Source organism: Panicum hallii, chromosome 5 (genome assembly GCF_002211085.1).
Source record: "Panicum hallii strain FIL2 chromosome 5, PHallii_v3.1, whole genome shotgun sequence".
Taxonomy (NCBI): domain Eukaryota; kingdom Viridiplantae; phylum Streptophyta; class Magnoliopsida; order Poales; family Poaceae; genus Panicum; species Panicum hallii.
Genome location: NC_038046.1, coordinates 55,801,452 through 55,819,705, shown reverse-complemented (window position 1 = coordinate 55,819,705; position 18,254 = coordinate 55,801,452). Strand labels below are relative to the sequence as shown.

General features: G+C 43.3%; 3 protein-coding genes and 1 long non-coding RNA gene across 7 annotated transcripts; 2 read left to right on the top strand and 2 right to left on the bottom strand.

Annotated features, from left to right (window-relative positions):
* Window positions 1–1,887: 1,887 nt before the first annotated feature.
* Window positions 1,888–5,487, top strand: LOC112892906 (UDP-xylose transporter 3-like). Its single transcript, XM_025959999.1, has 8 exons — window positions 1,888–2,099; window positions 2,191–2,398; window positions 3,046–3,230; window positions 3,525–3,592; window positions 3,670–3,802; window positions 4,207–4,368; window positions 4,460–4,732; window positions 5,030–5,487. The coding sequence occupies exons 2-8, from the start codon at window positions 2,275–2,277 to the stop codon at window positions 5,153–5,155; spliced, it is 1,071 nt and encodes a 356-aa protein (XP_025815784.1). The 5' UTR covers window positions 1,888–2,099; window positions 2,191–2,274; the 3' UTR covers window positions 5,156–5,487.
* Window positions 5,488–5,631: 144 nt separating this feature from the next.
* LOC112892905 (mini-chromosome maintenance complex-binding protein) lies at window positions 5,632–10,004 on the top strand. Of its 2 annotated transcripts, XM_025959997.1 has the most exons (14): window positions 5,632–6,150; window positions 6,507–6,620; window positions 6,702–6,809; window positions 6,926–7,051; window positions 7,141–7,188; window positions 7,548–7,661; window positions 7,766–7,924; window positions 8,032–8,106; window positions 8,193–8,306; window positions 8,464–8,666; window positions 8,826–8,961; window positions 9,082–9,306; window positions 9,457–9,524; window positions 9,623–10,004. In XM_025959997.1, exons 1-14 carry the CDS (start codon window positions 5,773–5,775, stop codon window positions 9,735–9,737), a joined length of 1,983 nt encoding a protein of 660 aa, XP_025815782.1. In that variant the 5' UTR covers window positions 5,632–5,772; the 3' UTR covers window positions 9,738–10,004. The 2 variants fall into 2 exon arrangements, with proteins under 2 accessions (XP_025815782.1, XP_025815783.1); XM_025959998.1 differs by lacking the exon at window positions 8,193–8,306.
* A 251-nt stretch (window positions 10,005–10,255) lies between these two features.
* LOC112892908 (proactivator polypeptide-like 1) lies at window positions 10,256–12,950 on the bottom strand. Of its 2 annotated transcripts, none has more exons than XM_025960001.1 (6): window positions 12,704–12,950; window positions 12,082–12,177; window positions 11,567–11,727; window positions 11,280–11,477; window positions 11,115–11,174; window positions 10,256–10,709 (listed from the first exon to the last, which is right to left on the bottom strand). In XM_025960001.1, the coding sequence occupies exons 2-6, from the start codon at window positions 12,170–12,172 to the stop codon at window positions 10,560–10,562; spliced, it is 660 nt and encodes a 219-aa protein (XP_025815786.1). In that variant the 5' UTR covers window positions 12,173–12,177; window positions 12,704–12,950; the 3' UTR covers window positions 10,256–10,559. The 2 variants fall into 2 exon arrangements, with proteins under 2 accessions (XP_025815786.1, XP_025815785.1); XM_025960000.1 differs by having other exon boundaries at window positions 11,567–11,751; window positions 12,704–12,947.
* Window positions 12,951–14,407: 1,457 nt separating this feature from the next.
* On the bottom strand, window positions 14,408–18,254 carry LOC112893684. 2 transcript variants are annotated; one of them, XR_003228885.1, is made up of 7 exons: window positions 17,445–18,254; window positions 16,789–17,326; window positions 15,446–15,491; window positions 15,271–15,339; window positions 15,086–15,191; window positions 14,974–15,005; window positions 14,408–14,900 (listed from the first exon to the last, which is right to left on the bottom strand). It is a non-coding gene; the product is annotated as an uncharacterized LOC112893684 (long non-coding RNA). The 2 variants fall into 2 exon arrangements; XR_003228883.1 differs by having other exon boundaries at window positions 14,408–15,005; window positions 17,445–18,251.

Here is an 18,254-nt window from a genome sequence, read left to right as displayed (position 1 = left end):
TTTTATCAGAGAATCTCAAGACACAGGACCATCAGATATATTCAGAAATCAGAATCCCAGCCCAGCTACACCTCTCTCGCGCGCGGAGTGCCGGATTGCGTTGGATTTTTTTCTGTGCGGATTGCATTGGATGGTGTCAGTGTCAGCCCTCACACTGTGAGCATGCAGCGAGTGGGCATGCATGTGGAGTGAGACGTTGAGAGGCCCGGGGGAGTGTCGGTGGGTTCGGCGCCTCCGAAAGCGACTCTGAGATCGTGCATGGGAGGAGGAGCTAGCGCTAGCAGGGCGGGTGGGAAGGTGGAGGCCATCCCAACCCAACCAGCAGCATTTTCATAAGAAAAAAACCCAACCAGCAGTAGCGCGCTTTATATAATTAGCCAGTTAGCTAATCCCAAAGTAATCCGCCGGTTCGCGCAGCGACAATGCCGCGCCACCTAACCCACCTTCCCCTTTCTTCCTCCTCCTTATCCACACGGCCAAACCAAACGGACGGAAAGGAAGGGAGGGAGAAAACACCATCAGCTTTGTTTCGAAGCAACGCGACGAGGCGGAGGGAGGAAGACGATCATCATGCCAGCGTGGCGTCCCGCGTCCTTCCTCTTGTTTTCTTGCCCACCATACTGCTTCTCTCTCTCTTCTTTTTTTTCCTGACGAAGAAATACTGCTTTCCTTTCTGACATGTGAAAGTACAGTGCAGTGCGGTAGTGTGTGCGCTGGTACTCCCTCGTACGGACACCTGCCTCGAGATTCCCGCGAAGACGCAACGCAAGATCCCGGTGCGATCGGCTGTCAGAGCTTTGACCGCCACTGGATTTCACGCATACTATCCTTGATGGTTGATGCTGATCTCCGTGTGCCATGGCGAAAAGAGGAGCAGCAGCGAGGACGCAGTCCTGTCTGTTCTCCATAAACCCATGCACCTACAATCTGTACTGCAACAAAACATCGCAAGCTTTTCGCAAAAAGCAACAAAAATTTTCGACAAGACGCATAGCTCCAGCCAAGCCTTGAGACCAATGAGCCGGTAAATTTCTGCAGCAGTGGGAGTGTCAAGGGGTGAGAGTGGACCTGACTGTAATTTTGTTTTTTAGCTAACCCTGGTCGTCTCAAACTGATCCGTGTCATTTTCAAGCTTCTGACAGCCCGGTATCTTACTATAAATTAGTGGATTAGGAGGGGTCTTCTCATCATTTGCTCAAAGAAAAACAAAGATGGATCCATTTTCTTGGTCGCTATTTATGGGCGTGGGCTCTTATAACTGTTTGCACTTGGCACGCTTCATGTGACAAGTTGCTGCCGCGGTTCTACCCGAATGGCGACCATTGGGAGGGTAAATCGTGGGGCTGCCTGCTATTTATTTAGAATGTGAGGGCTTGATTAATATAGTATACGAACCAGGATGGCCACTAGTGCTAACCACTAAGACATGCAAATAACCACATTAAAATAGTCAGCAAATGGGAGATCATGGCCTCCATTTACATATAAAAAAACACACCACAATTCTCCCAAGCAAGAGATTATTTTTTGATAGGAAAGAACAAGAGATCATCAATCAAATTGTACGAGGCAAACGACTACAACTATTAAGTATTGGAGCTCTTTTTTATTTTGATAAGATAGTATTGGTGCTATTTGGAACTACATTGAACCTTGCCAAGTCATACTCAAGTCCACCAAAATGTCACCAAACACCTCACCGAACAATGTACCAAACGCAGAAATTACGAATCCTATTAAACACGTGGACACAATCACATTATTCCAAATCCAATGGACCCTGATAGAATGCCTTGATCACCCTGAAAAACTAATAATTTCACATCTGCCCCTCAGCCACCACCAACCCGAAACGACCATACAACAATATCTTCTGTATAAAACTGCCGTCTCCGTCTCCGGTGAGCAGGAGAGGGGAGGGAGGAGAGGAGGCCAAGAACGCAGCAGCTCAAGCGGCCGCGGAGCCAGAGCCCACCCGATCCGGCCACTGCTTGCCTCTCAGATCCCCGCGCCATTGCCAGTTCCGCTCTCAGATTCTCGAGCTCGTCTCCCAGATCCAGCTTCTGCTTGCCCGAATTCTGTTTCTTGGGAGCAAAGAGGTAGTTTTGACAGGGAAAGGCCGGCTCTTGGATGCTTGTCGGTGTCCTTGCTGCACTTGCTTGATTGAAACGTGATCTTTGTGCTGCGCAGGTGCTGGTCGGCGGCGTGGTTCGGTGGGTTGGGCCGGGAAGTTTCTAGTTCTCCTCTGCTTGGTTTCCTGGTGCGGCGGTGGAGATGGGGGTGGCGGGGGAGAAGTTCCAGCTGGGGACGGTGGGGGCGCTCAGCCTCTCGGTGGTGTCCTCGGTCTCCATCGTTATCTGTAACAAGGCCCTCATGAGCTCCCTCGGCTTCAACTTCGGTACGAGATCCAATCTTGCCTGTGATGCTTAGCTCCTTGCTAGTCAGCTACTGCTTGGTTCTTGGATGCTTCCGGTTCTTTTTTTTTTTGCTTGTGTGCTCTTTGCTGAGACGCGACACGCGAGTTCAAGATTTAGTTCAGGCATGGTCTGTGAGCAGTGGGGATGGGAATTGCTGCTGCACAGCGTATATGTGGCGTGAATTGTCATGGGAGGCTTGGTTTTGCGAGAGATTTCACAATTTCAGTAGGAGCAAATTAGCTTGTGCGTCGAGGGGAATATCTGTGGGATGAATATTTGCTCTTCTGAGTTGGAAGTGTTATGGGAAAATGGATGAACAGCTTAAATGATAGAGCTAAGGCGAATTATTGGAATTGGTAATGCCGCAGAAGAGGAGCTATAGAGTCAGCTTAAGTGATACCAAAATGTTCTCTTTACTCTTTAGTAGTTAAACACATCATACTTTTGGAATTGATTACACATTGATATGTTCTATTTGATTTTTGTATTGGAATTCAATCACATTGAAGTACATGGATACCTTGTATCAGCATGTGTTGCGGAATGATAGTTCGTATAAACAGATAACAATAACGGATATGGTAGGTTTTACTCCAAATATTAATCAACTGTGGTATTTGTTTTGCAGCCACAACTTTGACAAGCTGGCATCTCCTGGTTACGTTCTGCTCTCTCCATGTGGCATTATGTATGAAGCTCTTTGAGCATAAACCTTTTGATGCAAGGACTGTCATGGGATTTGGAGTGCTCAATGGCATCTCAATTGGACTTCTCAACTTGAGTCTAGGTTTCAATTCTGTTGGTTTCTATCAGGTATACATTACTTTTGCTTCCTTCTGTTTTTAATTTTTTATTAATCTAAATCTAAGAGTTAACTCAGTGGATTGGCACTATTTCCTTATCTGGAAAGCCAATGGTTGCTTGTGTATAAACTACATACCGTTAACCGTGTATTTTACTTGATGTGCTGTCATTGGTACTGGTACATCACAACAGGGCAAAAATAACATCTTAGGAACATGTTTTCAGTTTGATGAAATAAGTTTCGTTCCATCTTGCATCCTAATCACTCCACTGAGCTAATCATGAAATAATATTCATGTTCAGATGACAAAGCTGGCTATTATTCCCTGTACTGTTATATTGGAGACCCTTTTCTTCAGGAAGAAATTTAGGTTTGTATGTAACATGTCATGCGCTTTATGTAGCTTGAAAGTATATATTCTGATCTTTTATTGGCTTTACTCTGCAGTCGGAATATCAAGCTCTCCCTTAGCGTGCTCCTTGTTGGTGTTGGTGTTGCAACAGTGACTGATCTGCAACTCAACACTGTGGGATCTGTACTGTCCCTGCTGGCAATCATCACAACCTGTATTGCTCAGATTGTATCCTTTCATTGTGTCATCAATTCGCAAACAGCAAACTGAGCATAAATCTTGCAACATGTTTTGAGTTTGTTAATATTACATAAAGGAAAAGTGCTAATATTAAACAAGAGAAGCTACTTCTTCCTCTACTGTATTATTTAGTACCGTTGACCATAAAATTTTGAACATGTGGTAAGTTGTGTCTTGTTCGCATTATCATTTCGATGCTTGTAACAACAGCTTTGTGCCATACTTTGGTAGCTGCCATCTACTCATGGCTCATTGGTAAATTCGTTTTTATGTGGTTATGCATATTTTCAGCACTTTCTCAGAAAAAAGGGGCTATCAGTACTAAAGGACTCTTTAATTTAGTTATTAGAGTGTTTTATGATGTATAACTTGAGACCTTAACAAGCTATCAGATGACAAATACAATACAGAAGAAGTTCAAGGTTTCTTCAACCCAGCTTCTGTACCAATCATGCCCGTACCAAGCATTGACCTTGTTCGTTATTGGTCCATTCCTTGATGGATTTTTGACTAACCAAAATGTCTTCGCTTTCGATTACACAACTCAAGTTCTGGTAAGCATAAACATTAAATTAGCCTTTGGGCAATTTAAGTTAATTTTTGTTACTTCATTTGATTTAAGGTTTTCTTTTATCGTCTTTGTAGTTTTTCATTGTGTTGTCATGCCTGATTTCGGTCTCAGTAAACTTCAGCACCTTCCTTGTGATTGGGAAGACATCTCCTGTAACCTACCAAGTTCTTGGGCATCTGAAAACATGCTTGGTTCTCACCTTCGGCTATGTTCTGCTTCATGATCCGTTTAGCTGGAGAAATATACTTGGAATCCTAATTGCTGTGATTGGGATGGTTTTGTATTCATACTTCTGCACTAGAGAGACTCAGCAAAAACCTGCAGAAGGCTCTCCGCAAGTCATTCAGGTATGTTCTGCATTGTTAGTGAATTCCATGGATAGTATCATGTTTGGAGCAGATAGCATTTTGTGTAATTCAAAATTGAATCTCTTTTTAATCTGGTGATTTGAGGATTAACATAAGCCCCTTGAAATTAGCTTGAATACTGTCCGATGAAGCTTTGTGAATCTTTATTCTCTGTCCAATTTATCTTTTGTCAGATTCTTTTCATTTGCAGAATTTTTAATTGCTATCTATTCTTGTGGCTGTTGGTAACTTCTAGTAATTTTCTTGACAAGAAGCTGCATGTCATCAACATTGCAGGTGAAGGAGAGCGAGTCAAACCCATTGATCTCAGATTCTTTAAGCACTGCTGAAAACGGGGGCAGCACCACAGACGATGAACCCCTGAAGGTACCAATGTGGAGCTCAAAGTACTCGAGGGCGTGAAGAATGAAAATTGCTCTGCTGTTAGTGTACGGTATTATACAGAATTCAGCTTAGTAGGCAGATACTAGGGTTGGAAGGCAACCCTGTTCCTGTTCCATTTTTGGCCTTCTTTTTTTCTCTGGCTTATATTATATGCGTTGTTAGTAAATGGATCTCACTCGTGAGAGGATACTACTGCTTCCTCTGCTCCAGACGATTGATCTGCCTGAAAGCTAGACACGAGAGCTAGCTGCACAGGGGATTTCTGTTGTATTTTCGTATGTTCTGAATGCGCTACATGCTGCAACTTTGTAGCGGGACATGATACAACACGTAGTTTTCATTCTTTTGTACTACCAAAGAGTTGGGTTTTGCTGAGAGTTCATTTTTAGATGATTTTTGCTGAGATTCGCAGATGCTTTTATGAACATCTTCTTTTCTGTGGAAGTTTATCTTGGGGTTAAGACACCAAAATGTATAGGTCCCGCCGTTGCATTTGCTTTCCCCCGTGTTCCACCACGATGCAGAAAACTTTGCTTGCTTTGACCCATATGAGGGGTTACGGCCCATTTTGCTTTCTTCTGAGGAAGTAAAAATGAGCCTGTTTTGGCCCAAGAGACGTACCCAGCCCTACAGCGATGGCGGGAAGAGGCCAGAGGGGCAAGAAACGGCGGGAAGCGCCGCCACAATTGGCGGGAAACCCCCAGCCATTTAACACCCCACCACTCTCCTCTGTTCCCCTCGCCTGCCCACCTCCCCGCAATTGCTCCCCATTCCCAAGTCCAGAACCCCAACGCGGCAACGCGAGAGAAGAAGAGAGGGAGGAGATGGTGGGGCCGCAGTACGACCTCGTCGGGAACCCACTGGGCGCGGTGCGCGCCACCTTCGAGCGGACGGCGGCCGCCGCCACCGCGGAGTCCGGAGGAAGCGATCCAGTGGCGGCGTTCCGGGGCAAGGACTGGGGTGCCTGCGAGCTCTTCCGCTCTTTTCTGTTCGAGGAAGACGGACTCGACAAGGTGAAAGATCAATCCTTGTTCTCTCTGTTCTTGATTTATGTCATTATGTGTGTTCGTGTTTTTTGTTACTTTACACAGGTTTACTTAATATGATTCTGTTGGTGATTCAAGATACAGATAGACTATTCCCATAAATTGCATCGTCTTTGATGAATCGCGTCGATCATTTGCATATATAAAAAATGATTTGATGAGTTTTGAAAGAAGATTATAAAAATGCTTTGCGATTTAGGATTTTTTTGCTAGATTTACTGTTGTTGGTGCAATTAAGTGTATTGGGAACCTATGCTTTCACTTCTCATTTTCTGTAATTGAGGCTTCTAATGGCTAATGTCAATGAAAAAAAATATTTCCAGGTTCCGGTGCTGGATGCTTCAAATCTTGGGCTGATCAAACCAAACAACCTCGTACGGTACCGGGGAATGGTTCAGGATATGCTTGGGAGTGAGTATTACATTGGTGCATTCAAGGTACTTGACTGAGACTCATAAACTCTTGTTAAAGCTGCCATTAGTGCTTCTTATGCTTATTTTAATGTGTCGTCTGTGTAGGATGGGTCAACTTGGAGGACAAACAAGTTCACTGATTTCTCACCGTTCTCAATGCCACATCCTTGTGATTCACATCTTTGGGAGCGCCATCTCTTCCATTGTGTACCTGTATGTCACTTCTTCCAGAGCATTTGTTTTTCATTCTGTAACCCTAAAAGTTCCCTGTTTAAATGACCAGCAGATGGAAACGGAATTCATCTGGATCTGTAATTGGTTTATTGCAGGCGCCTGGACAAAATTCTTGGACACTAGAGTCTTCACCAGGACCTGATGTGCGCAGGATGTCAAGCTGCTTGGCAACTGAATTAAGAGAGAAAAGGAAGAGAGATGGAGATAATGGTGACATGGATGTATGTTCTGTACATGGTTCCTGCAAATAAAAAACACAGTTGTTATTTCTAATACACACTATTGACATATAATGTCTTTCTTTCATCAGGTTTCAGAAAATGGGCATGAAGAGTCTCCTTTGTTCTGCAAGAAGCTGGTGAGAGTTGTCAATAATTTGCTTTCAGTTTCACTAGGGCAAATATTAAATGATCCTTCTGACTAAGGAAGCATCTCATAATTGCTTTCTTATATGTCACGTGCACTCACCAGAATCTCATAAATGTTCGATGTATTCTTGCTTAGTTTAGTGTTTGTGAGCTTCATCTCAGTTTCTCTGAATATATGTCATCCTGGTTTGTTTCCACTCTTAGGATAGCTGGTATCCTAATAAGATAGGATGGCTGATAACCTGATCGATTCATGAATATCTACTTGAACTGCTTAGTTTCTTTCTAACCTTATGAAAAAAATAAATTATCTGGCTATTAATCTTATTTGACCTCCTCTTCTTTGCAGAAGGAAGATGATGTTCATGTCCCATCCAGTTCAACTGAAGTTGCAGAGGGTGTGCCAGAGATGAATGGGGGGGATCATCATATACCTGGAAGCTCCTTTTCATGTCTAGTGAAGGTGAAGCCATAGAAATTTTGCAAGTAAAATAAATATGAAAGGTACATTTCTTTTTGCTCAGTTTTGTGTTATTTACAGTTGACACCTTCATTTGTTCGTTGCAGGTCTATGACATGCCTGATAGTCAGGTGAAGCTAAATGATGTTATTGAGTTCATTGGTGTATATACATTTGACCCAGAACTTGCTACTCCTAGTGATAACCCAGATGACATAATGCTAGACCTCATCGAAGATGTAACAGTTCAATTGCCTCCGAGCAAGGTATGCATATTACATAGTGCCTTCATGTATAACCGGGAAAAATGTTGGTTTGATCTTTTGCTCCAGTTTTTTGCCTTAACTTTTGATTCCTTCAAATGATTGTATAGGTGCCCCGTCTTCATTGTTTGGTATGGAGAAAATTATCACCTCATGATTTTATTTCAAGGCCTCCTGTTGTTGAGGTAGATATCACCTGGATTTGCTAGTTTCACCTGCTTTTATCCGCTGGCTAATAGGGCTAATTCTGTTCTTTGTTTTGGTCATGCAGCCTTCACCTAGCATATTAAAAGGCATTCGGCAATCTTTGCTCTCACATCTCACTCTGGTGTTAGGAAACGATGAACTTGCAGCCCAGTGCTTGCTGTTGCATCTTTTATCCAGAGTATGTTGTCTTACTGATCAACTTCTCTAATTATAAGAATCTTTAAAAAGTTTGGATTGAATCTAAGAGTTAAATCAGTGCGCTTTGCTTTCTTAAATTGATTCTTGCAAAGGCAAATTCACATTCAATAATTTTTTGCTCCTTAATCTCCATGCAGCTTCGAAATAGGGTGGATGTGGTTACTGTTGGCAGACTCTCGTTGAATTTCACTGGCTTTAACAGGGAAAGTGCCTCCATATTTGGGAATCAACTGTATTCTTTGATCCAGAAATTGGTGCCATATTCACAAGCCATCCCTATGTCAATTGAGTATCTGAACACAGCCACACTTCAACCTAGAAAGGACAACAAGTCAGGAAGGTATGTGACGTCTATCTTTCCCTATCAACTGTATATAACTACCGGGATATTATATGTGGTCTATTATATATGGGTTTATAAAAAAATAACTATTAATATTCAATGAACTTTCAGTTAAAGCTAAAGTGTAACCTGTACTTCCCCTAATATTTGTTGTAGGTTGGTCACAGGAGTTCTGCAGCTACCTCAAGGCTCTCACCTGACTTTTGATGAGACTCTTCTACAGACAGGATCACTGACATCTAAAGGTGTGGAAAATACCATGCTGCTCAAGAATTTGATGGAGTCACAGAAGGTAATAATCCTTACAATATTGAGCCTGATTCTAGCACCAGGACCACTGCCATTGCTGTGGCTATAGGTTAAGGTGAATTGATTATCAACAACATGTAAGCTTCTTTGAATTTATTTGCAGGTTGACTACGATTTTGAGTACTACAAGCTGGATATGGCAACTGATGTGCAGCTACTTACTCTCTCTGAGGGAAAATCAAACATCCTTCCTTCAGACCTGGTAGTGCCTTTTCGTCCATCCTCCGTTCCCACGATTAATGCAGGTTCTGAGGAACTTGAGAGTTGGAGATGGTATTTGGCCACAATTAGGTCTCTTCCTCAGTCCACTGAACCTGAGACTTACCAGGTAAACACCCCTTACTTCACCCTCTATCTAGCAATTCATTGATCTTCAAACCATGAACATGATTGCAAAAGATATATATTCTGAACTCCCAAACTAAACCATTTTTCATGACATGGTTAATGAGTTGCATTTTTGCACATCTTGTTGCAGATGATTCAAGATGAAATGGTCAGTGCCATGCGCGATGATAGGAGCTTGGGTTGTTCTGAACTTAGCAGGTCTGTGTTCATGCCACAGTCAAAAACGCTAGTCTTACAGTTTGGCCGGGAAGCTTATGAATCATTGATGAGCTGACTTCAATTCCTCTGATCTGCAGATGGCTAACAATGGCACAAATAATAGCCTCAAGCTTTGGCGAGCAGAGTCTTTCTTTGGAGCACTGGCAGATGGTGAAGGAGCTTGAGAGGCTTAGAAAGCAGAGATTGCAATGAGATAACGCCACATTAGCTTTTGTTTTTGCACGCTATTGTGTATAGTTCCAGGTTGTGTGAATCAAGACTTGGATTAGGGATTTCTGTAACAAGTATGATCCTATGCAAACTATGTGATGGGTTATTCCCAAGTTCGTGCCACGCAGTCTCTTGCTCGAATTTGAAGTTTACTCTGGGAACTATTGCCATGTCACTGCCAGATCTGTAATTTTTAACTTCAGAACTATCGGAACTGGAATGCTAAATTGTTCTGAATGGACTACCTAACATTATGGAGATTTTGAAGTAAATCAAACCCATCTTTTAACTCTGCAAGAATTTAAATGCATTCTAGTTTGGTACTTTGGTTTTGTAAGGTGAAGAATGCAATCACTGATCATTTCTAATCAGAAACGTTTATTATGGTCAATGCAACAAACCTTTTCTGAATATTGAATCTCCTGTTCAATATATCAAACAAACTAAAAGTTTTTGTTGTAACTTGTAGAGTAACCTTTTCCTGACAAAACACAGAACAGTTGACAGCAATACTGAATTAAATCTCGGTAGTTTACAAACAATAAATGATACATTCAATGTAATCATCCCTTACAACTTTTCAATCCGATGCTTGAGATGGTTCGGGTGCTCAGTTGCAGTATAGTTTACAGATCAGTGGACAAGGCTACAAATTTACACCAAAGACTTTGACATGCTGAATTTTCACCAATCAATAGCGTTTCAACAATAGAGAAAAAGAGCTCCAATAGTCATCTGACCTTCATCTTTTCTCTCCAATTAGATTTCCTAGATAGATAAACCTTATTCTGATTCATATCATCTTCACAGAGTGGCAGATAGAGGCATGCTCTCCATCGATGATTGCGTGCCTGTTTTGCATGCATGTATTGCAGTGCAGACATCAGTCGTCTCGAGGAACTTCTGGCCCTTGACCAGAATCAGCGGGATATACTTGATGACCAGATGCTTGCACTGGACGGATGAAATCATGGAAGGAAGATTGTTATGAAGAACAGAGGAATAGAGCTAGCTCTAGTGTTTGCAAACTGACAAAAATGTCACAATTCAAAGAAGGAAACCCTTGCTTTGTAATACCATTCAATTGATAGAAAGCTGTAAGGTGCAGGGAATAGCCTAATTACAGAAACAATTCTGTAGGTATTGATTGAAAGTAATCGAGACGACAATACTGCTAAGGTATTTGAACTTGATACATGCTTAGGCACAACAGAGAAAATAGAGAAATACAGTAGTAATTGTAGTGTCTGTTTGGTTCAAAGTTTGTCAATTCTCACCGATTGTTGTTGTCTGATACCAATTAATAAAGGCTGATACACTCATATTCAATATAACTGAGTTTTTTCTAACTTAGCTCACCTTCTGTTCATAGTTCTGCGCCTTGCTGCATGTTTTGAGGAGTAGGTCGATTACCTCAAGCTGCAAGATTACGGCAAATGTAGAAAGGCATTACATTCTGTACAATGTACAAAGCAGTACGATACAGAGAATGTTGGTGACAGGGAGTAAAAACACAGCTACTACCTGTGTGTTCGGGTCTTTAAGCATGGCAAGAACTTCAACAAGAACGTGGTGGCATAATCCGCAAGGACCCTCCCGAGTGGGTAGGCTAATCTTCATTCCATTCTTGCAGAGGTGAACTGATTCACAGAACTCTTCAGGGGTAACCATTGAAACCTCCAAGAAGAAAAGGGGTATGTAGTAGTCGACCAACGTGATGCACTGCAACAGAGTTAATCATCAACACACTGATAGATTTAACACAACTGAAAAATGTGCTACCCAAAGCAGGAGTCACAAGTTATCCATACCTGCTGTTTCAGAGGGGCAAGGCTTGCACATTCATGGTGTAGAATGCTAAGAATCTCAGTCTGGGTTTCGTTTTGTTTGAGGTAGAGCAATGCCTTAGATGAGTACTGCTCACATAATTGACACAACTTCCCACTGGCTGCAGTTAGTCCTGGTCCCTTGGCTGCAACAGGCAAGCCATCCTGAGCTGAATTCAACACAGCAGAAGGGACTGATCAAAAGGGCAACCCTTCTGAAGCTTGAATTTCTATAAGAGAATAGCAGCTAAGCTGAAGCTATGGTGAGTATAATTGATGGCTTAGGCATAATACAGTTTTCTTTAAGGAATCACTGAATTGCTATGAATGCAAATACAAACTTGGCAAATTAAGACAGAATTTAGATAAACTAGCTAGTTGTGACTACCACTAGCTCATGATATCTGAAGGAGAAGTGTACACTGCAGGATTCAGAAACACCATTTCTATGGAATAATAAGAAGTCAATAAAAGAAAAAATAATTAAATTGAAAACTTACCCAAGATATTAAACTCTCTGCTCCCTGCAACCTCGTTCGATAAGGCTATAGCCAGTGCAAGCACAAACACTAATCTCGTTATTGAACGCATTGTACCTGCTTACCACTTGGTCAGTTTACAGAAACACAACTAAAGAATGCTATCCTAGTGAAATCAGTTAAAGTAGTTGATAGGTGCAGAAAAGGTGGGTAACTCAAGCTTCTCTCAAAAGGCAGGAATCCTAAAATAAAACCCTAGGCTTCTCCCATCACGTCATATAAATCAGTAAAAGGTTTCAGATTCGGCCAGCCCAACGTAACGGAAGAACTCAGGCTCACTTCAAGCTTAGCTATTTCGCAGAGTTAGGTAACTTGGGAACAGAAGCATGAGCTATCCTTCTGCATCCACACTCCGAGCAGAACACCAGATTCGGCTCGTTCCCCGTCAGCAAAGCTTACCCCTGGCAAAGCATTACGCTCCCTTTGTTCACTATTTTTCTTCTTATTTTCTTTTCCAGGTAGCTTTCCGTTCCGAAGAATCGAAGGTCCATGGATTCAAGAACAGGGGTCGAATTGGACAGAGCAAATGGGGAGATAGAAAAGAAGAAACTAGCATGGATGAGAGATTCAAGATGCGGCTCACCTCGTTGACTTGGGCTCTCCTCTCCTCCACTGCCCCGTTCTTGGAATTGGAATGGGATGGGGGAAGGAGAGGAGCAGCTTGGGGCCTCCTGTAATTACTACTACTATTTTTCTTTTGTTTATAAAGGTTCAAGAGATTAGATTAGGAGGATGCATCAGCATGTGAGATTAGAGTAGTGGGTGGGTACTGGGAAGACTTTGCTTCTGCTGTGGCTTGGTGGAGCAAGAAAGGAATAATCTTCTCTTACAAGGTAAGCTTGTGAACTGGTTGCGGGAAAGAAAAAGAAAAGATGAGGTGAAAAGGACAGTAGTGCAGGAAAATATACAGTACTCAAAGTTTCTTTTAGTTTAACGAAGCTCCTAATTTTCTTTTGGTAATGGATTCCTCTATTTGGATTAGTATGCCTGAAACAGATTGGTTTATTTGATAATTATTAAAGAACCCCGTTTTTCATTTTTTTTAAAAAAAACTCATGAGGAGATGAAACATGTAAAACTTCCCTCGCAAAAACAATAGAGAAAGTTTTCAGAAAAAAAGTCACTCACGCGTGGTAGAAATTAAACAGTAAAGACCATCATTTACTTTTTTTATATTATCATCGTTGCTTGTCTGCTGGGGCTGTTCTCGGTTTCAAGGTAGAGTTTAATAATAGAAAAATATTATTTTTGACCATCGCACTACTGGCTAAGTTTGGTTTTAGCTATCCAATTCTAAAATCAGAAATCTTTGATCATCCAACTATCAAAACCGTTCATATTTAACCATCAGGCGGTTTTGCTGGATGATTTGAATAGATGCCACATGGCGATGGGCCCACCTGTCAGCCCTCCTCTCTCTCTTTCTTCTATCCTTTCCTCTCTCTTTCTCGCTCATGCTGCTCCGCCTCCACGCCCTCCTCTGTGTTGTCGCTGTCAACAGCTCTTAACTGCCCCACCTTCGTTAGCTCCGACGGTGGCGCCAGCACCAACGCTCCTGCTCCTCCTCCCCGACACTCTCCCACGCGTCGAACTACCCACGAGTTCCTCCGCCAAGGAAGCATCAAGATCCAGCGTCCTCGCCGAATCACGCCGAATTACATCAGGCCACGGGCGCCGACCGCGAGATCTCGCTGCATGGTGAGCACCTCTCTCCTGCAGCACCTCTCGCCGTAGGTGACGGACACTAGAAAATGGAGCAAGCTTGCGGCGCGGTCTCCATGGGTATCGAGGCGGCACCTGTGTCGTCCTCCTCCTCCTCCTCCTCCTGGGGCGGCGCACATTATGCCGGTCTTGAGCTCCGGCGGGTACATGATGTAGAAGGCCGGATGAGCTCGAGCTCTATCGCAGGCCAGCACCGCCAGGAAAGCCAGTGCCGCCAAGCGAGCTGGAGAGGTGCGGGGTGAGGGTGGTGGCCGACGCAGGGCGAGAGGAGAGGAGAGAGGAGGCCCCACCGCCATGTGGCGTCCATGTCAGCAAAGCTACTATCAAAGCAGGTTGATGGTTACATATGAACAATTTTAAGAATTAGGTGGCCAAACATTCCTAAATTTTGTAGTTCGATGGTTAAATCTAAACCGAGACGATAGTTCCTTTAATAATACAGAACTGCAGGTGCATGTCATTGTAATGGGAATGTCTTGCTTTTAATAATCCCATCCGCACTTGAAGAATGAAGATGCCAGTTCTTTTAGTGTTTTCTCTCAATAGTTTAGACACCAAGAAGGAATATTCTGCTATTAGATGATAGAGACTAGTATCATTTGCATTTTGGCAGGGCCTGGCAGACCAATACCCGCAGGCCACCAAATTAAGGGCAAAATAAGAGGTGACAATGGATGTAGGGCAAAAACAAAAATAGAAGTTGTGGATAAAAAATAAATCCAATGGTGCTGAGGAAAAGCTGGAGGCTTGTAAAGGAGTGTCTGCCAATGTTCAAACTCGAGCTGCAAGAGAATATCCTACAATGGTCCAACTTTGTGGAGGTGGTGGCGATCGGCAATTCATAAAGAAGATCAAGACTGGAGGGATGAATCCGGGCTTGATGATGCAGACCCTGGAGGACAGGAAGCAGAAGGACAACAGGGCCTGATCCTGCTGATTCTGTGATGCTGTTATGTCTTTTTCGTCATCTCTGCTGTGCTGCTGCCGGCGCTTAGTCTTGTGGTTGTTTTTCTAGGTCAGTGCCCGTGCGTTGCCACAGACAGAAAAAATCCATCACTCTAATACAAAATGTCCATTGTCAAACTAAATTTAGGCAACATTTGATTCAATAATACTGGGCTGTTAGTCAACCTGATTCCACCAAGTTTGATTCGCCTATGAACCTGAACCAAACAAAATAGGAATGAAATCGTTTGTTCTATAATCACTTGTCATGTTCGTAAACAGTTTACGCAAATAGCACCTTAAGCAAAGTCTCATATTTATTATGGTTCCTCATCAACCAACGGTGTCCTGCTATACCGGGCACCATCTGTGTCTTTTCAGTTTCTTTCCATCAGTGTGGGCACCTATACATCATGATGACAGCATTATTTATTACGATCTTGATTATTTGGACGCCAAGGTGGGCAAAAGATTGACCGCTACCTTGATGTTTGTCTGATCGCCAAAAGGAGCCCTGACACCATTGCTTTGTGCCGATTCGATGTAGATAACCTGGTTCATAGAAGATTAAACAAAAATTAACCACAATAAATAAATGATTTATGTTTGTGCAATAAACAATAGAACAGCGTTGAAGCGTAGAAAAGGCCACTGGAACCTGTGCAAGTCTACTTGATAACCTTGTGATCTGTTCTCTTTTGTATCTACAAATGATTGGAGATAACCATTGAGCTTTTCTTAAGTATATACAGAATAATGAAAACGGCTTAAGCATGGCGGCGAAATAATGATATTTATACCAGGAGTTTAAGCTGTGTAAAAAGCAGAGAATAATGGAACGCTAAGCAGAGAATAATGGAACACTTTTGTTATCTTATTTTGAACGATAATGCCTTTTTGATCTTGTCAGTGACATTCCATGGCTAAATTCCCCGTGTGCCGATCAAATAAGAAAATTAGTATATTTGCAGTCCAGAGGTCTGCATACCGGTGATACACATGCATTTAACTAAATATATCATCCTACCATTATCATGGGTTGCAATGCCTACGCTAAGTGCTAACACAGTGCAACATTTAGTAATGCAAATCAAACGACCATACCCTATCTCAACATTGATCATCGCACCGAGCCACTGGCATCAATTATTTTTATTCAGCTATAGGCTTGTGATAGCTACTGCCTTATGGAAACAGTACAGGTCAAGAGTATCAAATTGGACACCTAAATAACTCAAAACAGTATAGGCATAGAGTATCAAATTGGAAACTAACAATTGAAAATACATTCTTCCCCTATCAACATGACAGGCCCACCATGAAATCACCACAATCATATGAGGACAGCAATTCGAGCACCAAACAAACAATGTTTCCAGTTGTACAGCACCTAAGATATGGATGCATACATCACACTACCATCATAACCAATGGAGGCAACTGAAAGAAAAAAAATTTACAGAGCACCTAAGACTATAATTTGCCATAAGAAATAATTGTTACCAGTTTCTCTACCAAAATATATAGGCCTACTATATTAACAACCAAGATAATGCATCTCCAGAATTAAAATTGAAAAACAGTCTTGCACTTTGAATACTAAGAACTCCACTAACCATATATTTATCAAAATCATATATAACTCAGGTGAACGTAAAAAAACTGCTGACAAGACACTATTGAGCTAACCAAATGAGCTTTGTAAGCTCATACTACTGTACATAAGTTGTTTGTTCTACTTTCCAAAATTCTCACTAATTAGAAAATGAATTTAAAGAAACTTAGCATATTTGTCTCATACTATAACAGCAAACAACCAGGATCTTGCCTGGTTAAATTTAATTTGTTTTAACTGGATCCACCCAGGGAATAAATTACAATAATAGATCCACCAATATTTGCTTTTGGTGTGCTTTCTTAAACCTTGCCAAGTGCTGCAAATGCCATACACTTACCATTTTAAGTCAACCTTTCATTAAAAAAGAATGATAAGTGACTAACCATGTAAATCATAAATGTTAAGCCTCCAAATGTAGTAAATCAGTGGCCTGCTGCTTTCTGATCGACTGATCTACAAAATGAAACCTGACAAATAGATTAGGAATTTGCTGGTGAGCCAAAAACCTAGGGATAAATTGCACACTAACAAGTAGAAAATACATAAATCAACTATCAATCATTAAACCATGAATTTGCTGGTGAGCCAACAAATTGGCTTTCACGAGAGAATGATAAAGCCTACGGCACAAAAATTAGCATGATTAGGTTTTCCATTGGTCATCACTCATCACAGCAACACACCATAGAGCAATGACCTAATTCTGGTGGTATATTAACGCACCTGAGGGGAATGGATCCCATCTGATTAAAACTTCAAACTAACGTTTACATGTTTAACAGTAGATTTAGCAGGCCAGTAATCATCATGACCCAATTGTGAGGTGAATTCTAAGAACTGTGTTAGGGACCCAACCTTTTTTCTTGACCTTACCAGCAGGCAGGCGTTTCACCTCTTCCGACTTAGATGCAGAAGCATCCACTGAAACAGCAAGCAGCACACGTAGATTAGAGATCAATTTTTCAACCTTCGAGCGGCTCACAGATCGAAGGTTGGTGTCCAGGAATTAACAACCCAAGTCAGGCAGGACTACACGAACCTGCAGCGCTGCAGGTGGAGCCGTCCGAGATCAGGCGTGCGTGCTCTTACATCTCGTCCCTCGTCATGTGGACTAAATTTGCACGAGGACTAATTGGCGGCCGACGACGCGAGCCTCGACGCCCTCGAACCGGATCTTGCACGCCGCCATCGAGGACGAGCTTTGCTGGCCACTTGCCGCCCTACACTGCAGCCCTGCAAGTGGGGATACCTCGACGGAGATGGAATGGCTGGTGTCGCGATGGCGGCGGGACGACACCTCAGAGTCGGTGTTACGGTGGTGGGATGGCCGGGCGTGGTGACGGTGGAGACGCGACGGCGGCGGGGACGGTGAGCGAGCGTGCGGGGAGCGGGTAGGGTTTGGCCGCCGGTAGGATTTGTGTCGGCGTGCAGTAGGGTTTGGATCCGCCACTCGCCCCGCCGCCTCCGCCGCGCTCAACGCCATTCTCCGCGCCGCCTGGCGATGAAGGAGCGGGGCTAGTTGGTCGACCTCGGTTGCCGTGAAGGCTGGGAGGGGATGGGGGAGGGGGGGTGCTGCCTGCGGCGGCGACCACGGCGGTGGTTGTGGATCGAGAAGGCAGTAACGTGTGGAGAGGATGAGGGCACGGTGGGAGGGCGACGGCTCGGAGGAGAAGGGCGTGGGGGAGGCGAGAGCGGAGCGCGAGGGGGGGAGGCCGGAGCGGCGCGCGAGCTGAAACGGAATATGGGGGAGAGCGGGGCGACAACGGCTGCGAGCGCGGGGGCAGGGACCGGGGGTGGGCGGCAGCGGCGGAGAGCTGAAACGGAAACTGCTCACTCGAGACTCGCGAGT